The following is a 7,286-nucleotide window of genomic DNA, read 5'->3' as shown; positions in this document are numbered from 1 at the left end:
AATCCACCCCAGCCCCTGCTGCCCTCCCTCAGACGGAGCGTGACGTCAGCGTGCGGCAGCGGGCAGCCGACCTCCTCTACGCCATGTGCGACCGCAGCAATGCCCAGCAGATTGTGGCTGAGATGCTGAGCTACCTGGAGACGGCTGACTACTCCATCCGTGAAGAGATCGTGAGTTCCGAGGGCCCGAGTCGGGGCCTGACGTGCCACGGAGGAAGTGCTTTCTTCGTGTTTCGCGGTGATGCTCAACAGGCTCAAATGAGAGTCTCTTCCATACTGGATAGGAGATTCCTTTGAATCAGCTTTTTAGTTTTTGCTGGAGAGCGTGTGTGTTCGCCAGAGAGAGGAGAGTATGCTCATGGAGAGTAGTCATGCCACAATCTCTCCTCCATCTCTCCCTCCTTCCAGGACTTTAGGCACACGCGTATACTCACCAGTGTGTTTCTCAAACTGCTGGGTCCGGGACTTGGACTGTATAGCTGGTCACGTGGAATCTGGCTGCCTTAGCCAGTAGGCCACAGAACCGGCACTGAATCAGCTTTTTTCCCCTCCCCTTTAAGTTTTGATATAGGGTGGGCATGCTACCAGAGAGAAACAGAGCAGGAGACGGAGGGAAAGTGAGAAATCAACCCCCGCTTGGGGTTGGCATGGCCATTCCACAGTCCTCCTTCCTCCATTCTCCTCTTGGGACTCTGGGCACGCACACACACATGCCCAGCGTGTTTTCCAAACCACTGAACCGTGAAGCAGACCATGTGAGATCCAGTTGCCTTAATCACCATACCACTTGTTGGACCCCTAAATCAGCTTTTTATAAAAAGGATTTATTTAAGTTTATTTATTGTTATTATTCCTAATTTTGCTGTAGGGCATGCATACTCACCTGAGAGACAGAGACAGACAGAGAGAGAGAAAACCTCTAGGCCTGGAACTTGTACTGTGGCCGGCCATGTGAGAGTCCAGTGCCTTAACCACCATACCACCTGCGCTGGCCCCCAGGTCAGTGTTTTTTTTTTTTTTTTTTTTAAGAATTATGTTATTAAATTTATTTACCTATTTTAATTTAACCAGAGAGGGACAGAGTGAGAGAGAGAGAGAGAGAGAATGAGAGAGGGAAAGTGAGAAAGGAAGCTGCCAGATCTGGGACTTGGACTGTAACTACCATGTGGAGTCCAGCACCCTTAACCACCATGCCACCTGCCAGCCCTCCAAATCAGTTATTTAACAGCATTTCAAAATCTTCAGGCTTCGAAATAATGAACACACCCAGTACAGGCAGGCCAACCTGGCGTCTTCGTTGGGGCACTTTTGTAGCTGCGGTCCCGACCTGGCCTGCGGGGTGAGAGTGGACTCAGGTTCCTGTGGGCAGAATATTTTTTAATTGTGTTTGGATTTTGAACTCTCAAGTTAATATTTCTTTGCTTGGCTTTTTTTGGGGAGAGGTTTTTGCTATAGGGTGCGTGCGCTCACCAGACGGAGAGAGACAGAAAGTGAGAAATCACCCCCCGGGGGAATGGCCACACCACAATCCCTTCTCCTCCATTCTCCTCTCGGGATCATGGGCACACACGCACACGTGCCTGGCATGAGTTTTAAGCCACTGGGCCCGGAGGCGAACTGTGGTTGACTACGTGGGAGTCTAGCGACATAGCCATTACGCTAACTGCTGGTCCCGCTTGGCATGTTCTTCTATATCTTTATGATATCTTTAGGAAGGAATGAATCTAAGCTATAGTTTAGTCCATGGTAATCTTGATTTTTAGCATTGCTTTGTCATCTGCACAGTAGGTACACACATTGAGAAACTGCTGAAGCTCAGCAAAGTGTTGCTTCTTGTTTAAACAACTGACCACACGAAAGTTCAAGGAAAGAAATTTCTGGGACCACATGGCCAGCAGAGAAGAGGGCCCGAGTGATCTCTGTCCCACACACTCAAGTCTGTGCTGGCTTCTTTGCAGCCCATCATGGTTTACCCTAATGAGGGGCTGGTGGGATGTAGCTGGAGGGGACGTGCATCCTGGGCGTAAAGATCAGGGCTGTCCTTGTGGCAGAGTGGTTAAGCCCTGTGCAGATGCGGGATCCCACGTGGCTGACCACGATTTGAGTTCGTCCCCCTCAGCTTAAAACACATGGCAGGTGTGTGCACACATGCCCAGGATCCTGACTGGATGGAGAATGGGAGGAAAAAGGATTGTGGCCCTACTGGGCCCTACTGGGGAGTGTATCTGTGCACATTCTCTCTCTCTCTCTCTCTTTCTCTGTGTGTGCACATGCCCTCTGGCATTAAAAAAATCAGTGCAGCCACTATTCTGTTGAGACTGAGACAGCTCTTCTTTGTTGTATGAAAAGTGTCATCTTTGTCTTGGGGGAGGAGTTGCAGCTTAACACTTTCTCAGGAACTCTATGAGCAGCAGTGCTGGCGTTGGAGCTGGCTGTGAGAGAGGGTATTGAAAATGAAAATCTGGGAGCTTCTGAGGTGTGTGGTTTTGCACAGGTGAGCCTTCTTGGTTTACAGTAGTCATTTATTGGACCGGGGCCTAGGTGCGGGGCCTCAATGCTAAGGGTGTGGCTGTGTTTCAGCAGCAGCTCGAGGCCTGCCCAGGCCAAAGGTAACTCCTGAGCTGAACTGTCAGCCCTGTAGACAGTGGGCTGGGAAGCCTGGAGGGAGCCAGGATGATGGGGGTGGGGAACGGGCTAGTCTGAGTCTGGGCAGGAGACCACAAGGACAGGCAGTGAGGGGCGAGTGGGGAGTTCACTGCAGGGCAGCGTAGCCTGGTCTTGGCTCCTGGAGAGGTGGGATTGGCTCTCGGGAGTGGAGTCACTGGAATAGCGTTTCTTATCCTTGTCTGGGTGTTTTGTTTTTTACAAGAAAGAGAGCGAAGCACACGCAGACAGAGATAGGCACTGTTGACAGGGTCTGGATGTGGAGTGATCTGCCCGGCTTCCCGCTCGCTGTGGTTACAGGAGCCACAGCTGCACGGAGAGTGATCACATTGCCTTGGGAACCAAACCTGGGTCTCCCGTGTGACTACCAGCACTGCCGTGGCTGGGTCTGCTCTGGGTGTGTTAACTAGTCGGACGCCTGTCTTATAGGGCATCGTGCAGGTTTTAAGCACTTGGGCACTAATCGGCTCAATACTGGCTCTTACTTCCTTTTAAACGAGTGCGTCTCAGTCAGGTGTTACTGTAAGAAGACCTAAAACAGACGCTGTCTCTCAGGGCGGGACAGGTGCTCCTCTCCATGCAGCGGCGTGCTGGTTCTGGGCACCCACGCCTGGACCCAGCCCCTCGCTGCCCACAGGAGCCCTCCCTCCATGGAGAAGGCAGACCGTAAGCAGGACTGCAGATCTGCACGGGCTGCAGTGAGATGGATGGAGGCACTGCCCCACCTTAGGGGCCTGTGACTTCCTGCAAGAGGCATCGTGGTCTGGTCAAGAGAGGACGGTAGTGCAGAGGCTGCCCGGAGGGCCGGCAGAGGAGGCCGTGCAGGGGGGGTGCAGGAAGGGGCTCCGCTTCTGTGGAATAGGGTGTGTGCCACAGGGGAGGAGGCAGTGAGGGGGTGCTGCCCCATGCTTTGGGAGCGGGGGCAGGCAGAGCAGATGGACGGGGCCAGGCTCCAGGCAGGACTCTGGGGGGAGGTGTAGAGGGGCTGGTGGGTGTGTGGGACGGTGACTGCCGGTTCTAGTTCCAGCAGCTGATGCTGCCTGCCAAGGGCTCGGTTCAGAACGTGGGTGACTCTGGGAGGCAGAGTTGCCCCTGGGCTGTTGCCCTTGTAGGTTGGGGCTGGTGGACCCCTCCAGGGCGTGATGCTGTGGATTCGGGGAGGGCAAATGAGTGTGTGGGTCCCCCATGGAGAGTGAGCAGGGGCCCAGGGAGAGAGGAGAAGGAGGAACCCTCAGAGGAGACCCTTCAGAAAGATGGGTGAGCAGGAGAGTGGCTGTCAGGAGTCCAGGGTGGGGCCGTTGAAGGTGGGGTTGACAGTAAGGTGACCCGTGGCAGGCGCTGGTCTTGGTAGTGGCGGAGGAATGGTGTGCAACACTGACCCCAGCTGGAGGTTTCTGAGGGAGCGGCACTGTGGGTGGGGTGAGGTCAAGTGCCCACGGCCTTTTCTGTGGCATTTGTTCCTGGACGTAGGCCTGACTCTGTCACTTTCACTGTAAACCTTGAACTTCCTGGGCTGGTGGCCTTTGCGAGACTGGTGAACTTCTGCAGAAACGTTTAGGTCCTTCTGAAGGCCTCACGTTGACTTAGGCAACAGCTCAGCCTTGGTGTCGCCGACGCCCTCAGCAGACCGTCTTCCTGTAGGTGCTGAAGGTCGCCATCCTCGCTGAGAAGTACGCCGTCGACTACACGTGGTACGTGGACACCATCCTGAACCTGATCCGGATCGCGGGCGACTACGTGAGCGAAGAGGTGTGGTACCGAGTCATTCAGATCGTCATCAACCGGGACGATGTGCAGGGCTACGCCGCCAAGACCGTGTTTGAGGTATGAGCAGCAGGAGCCTGACGGGGGGCAGGGCGCGTCCTCGAGGGTGCCCTCCGGAGCCCTTCCGAGTTGGGGTGCCGGGGTTCTCTCTGCTCGTGCCATCAGCCATTCGCGAGGCTGGGCTCTGCTGTGGAGGCCCTCACTGAGCCTCCCTTTCCTCCTAGTCTGTTGCTCAGGTACTCTGGCTCTCAAGGGGCCACCCGAGAGAACCGCCCAGGGTCCGGCTTGACCGGCCTGCGTGTGAGAACACACGTGGGCCTCCTGTGGTGGACTTTGCCTTCTTCCCTGGCCAGGCTGGACAGGGGGCACTGATGTGTGCCGGGAGGCAGCCTGGCCTGGGCGGCAGTGTCCTCGGGGATCCCTGCGTCTGCGAGGCTTGCTGCCGGGTGCCAGGTCTGCAGTAGGTGCTGAGGGAGGCCGGGAGGGCCCGGAGTCGGGGGTATCGGGCGGGAAGGCGCGCCAGCTGCCAACACGGCACACCGCGTTGCCCGCCTCTCTCCCGTGCCGTGGCTCACGGTCTTTGTGGTTCCACAGGCTCTTCAGGCCCCAGCGTGCCACGAGAACCTGGTCAAAGTGGGCGGCTACATCCTGGGAGAGTTCGGGAACCTGGTAGCTGGGGACCCGAGGTCCAGGTAAGAGCCCTCTGGGGATTAGCCGGGGGTGCGCATCCTGGGAGAGTTCGGGAACCTGGTAGCTGGGGACCCGAGGTCCAGGTAAGAGCCCTCTGGGGATTAGCCGGGGGTGCGCATTTTGAGCGGGGCTCGCCGCCTGCCCCCTCGCCCCGCTGGTCTGGGTAGAAGGAGCAGGTCCTCTGGTGCTTATTAGGGCAGCCTGGAGGCAGGGCTGGGCGTCACTGCTGGGTCCCACAAAACCACTCCTATTGTAAATTCAGACATCCTTTTATTCTCCTTAAAACAGTATCAAGGGGGGACCAGCAGTTAGTGTAATGGCTATGTCGCTGGACTCCCATGTAGTTGACTGCGGTTTGAGTCCCGGACCCGGTGGCTTAAACTCACGCCAGGCGTGTGTGTGTGCGTTCCCAAGATCCCGAGAAGAGAATGGAAGAGAAGAGAAGGGATTGATTGCGGCATGGCCATCCCCCCTGGGGGGCGATTTCTCACTTTCTGTATCTCTGTCTCTGTCTGGCGAGCGCATGCACCCTATGGCAAAAACCTCTCCAAAAAAAAAAAAAAAAACCAGCAGATGGCGTAATAGTTATGTTGCTGGACTCTCATGTAGTCAACTGTGGTTCAAGTCCTGGACCTGGCAGCTTAAAACTCGGGTCAGGTGTGAGTGTGTGTTTGTCCCAACTCCTGAGAGGAGAGTGGAGGGACTGTGGTGTAGCTATGCCCCCTGGGGGGTGGTTTCTTGCTTTCTGTCTCTCTCTCTCTTGCGAGTGCACATGTTTTATAGCAAAAAATCTCCTTCTAAAAAAGAAAACAATACCAAAAAGGGGACCCTAGTGGAGAATGTGGAGCTCTGCTCAGATGGCTAGCCTTCTTGGGAAGGTTTGCAATCAGATCCTCATGAAGGCTTCTGGGTTAGCAGTGGGGTCCTCCCCACCGTCCCACTGCTGCAGACACTCGGGTGGTCTCATTGCCAGGCCGAGGGCCCGGTGACCTCCGAGACGAGCGGTAATGTTTGCTGTCTCCTCTCTGCCCCCCTGCCCTGCCTCAGCCCTCTGATCCAGTTCAACCTGCTCCACTCCAAGTTCCACCTGTGCAGTGTCCCCACCCGCGCGCTCCTGCTGTCCACCTACATCAAGTTCGTGAACCTCTTCCCGGAGGTGAAGGCCACCATCCAGGACGTGCTGCGCAGCGACAGCCAGCTGAGGAACGCCGACGTGGAGCTGCAGCAGCGGGCCGTGGAGTACCTGCGGCTCAGCTCCATCGCCAGCACCGACATCCTGGTGGGTAGCGTCCCTCCATGGCCCCACTGGGCTGGGCAGCGGGAGCTCTGGACCAGGCTGACCCTTTGTTTTTTCCAACCAGGCAACTGTCCTGGAGGAGATGCCCCCATTCCCAGAGCGGGAGTCCTCCATCCTGGCAAAACTCAAGAAGAAGAAGGGCCCGAGCACAGTGACAGACCTAGAGGAGACCAAGCGGGAGAGGAATGTGGACGTGAACGGGGGCCCCGAGCCCGCCCCAGCCAGCGCCAGTGCCGTGGTGGGTCCCCACCCTGAGTCCAGCAACGCATTTACCCCTCAGGGAGACGGTCTTGTCAGCCAGCAGAGTGTGTCGAGCCAGCGACAGCCCTGCGCTGGAGGCAACTCGCAGGCTTCCTGCCCTGCACCTGGGCCTCCACGGTTATGCTGCCCCAGGACGGTGTCTCTACTAGATGCACACTTCAGACCGTTCCCTCGGGCCGAGCCGCTCCCCTGTCCTCTGTCCTCACTCCACCCTCTGCAGGACTGCTTTGTACGGGAGCCTGTCCACATGTCCCATGGGTTAGAGTGGACCTGCCTTGCTCTGTTCTCAGACGTTTTCTGTCGTGAGTCGAGTTACGGCAGGTTTGCCTTTTATGTGTGATGTGCTGAGAATACTCACACGCACGAAAATGTGTCCTTGCTGCCATTTCAATGGGAATGTCTTCTTGAGCTTGCGTTTGTTTCCTTCTGCTCCCTAGGTGGAGCGGGTACTCTGACCTTGCCATGTCCAGCCCTGTGTCCCCTCCCAGGAGGGGCTCCGTCTTGGATGTATGGCTTTCTGTTTGTCCAGTTAGTTGGAACCCTGGAGAGCTCTGCTCCGTCTCAGGGAGGCTGGTCCAGTGACGGCTGTCCCAGCCACCCACAGCATCAGG

The 7,286-nt window shown here is 56.5% G+C and overlaps 1 protein-coding gene across 1 annotated transcript in view; it reads left to right on the top strand.

The window, feature by feature from the left end:
* Positions 1–7,286, top strand: part of AP2A2 (adaptor related protein complex 2 subunit alpha 2) — a 77,030-nt gene that overhangs the window by 53,864 nt on the left and 15,880 nt on the right. The window contains exons 10-14 of the mRNA XM_014582494.2: positions 33–170; positions 4,305–4,487; positions 5,022–5,119; positions 6,165–6,396; positions 6,479–6,652. Coding sequence (XP_014437980.1) covers positions 33–170; positions 4,305–4,487; positions 5,022–5,119; positions 6,165–6,396; positions 6,479–6,652 — 825 coding nt within the window. The remainder of the gene's footprint in view (positions 1–32; positions 171–4,304; positions 4,488–5,021; positions 5,120–6,164; positions 6,397–6,478; positions 6,653–7,286) is intronic.

Source organism: Tupaia chinensis, unplaced genomic scaffold, assembly GCF_000334495.1.
Source record: "Tupaia chinensis unplaced genomic scaffold, TupChi_1.0 Scaffold143624_1, whole genome shotgun sequence".
In the NCBI taxonomy this organism is placed as follows: Eukaryota; Metazoa; Chordata; class Mammalia; order Scandentia; family Tupaiidae; genus Tupaia; species Tupaia belangeri.
The sequence above is the reverse complement of the archived record's forward strand: the minus strand, read 5'-3'. Positions and strand labels throughout refer to the sequence as shown.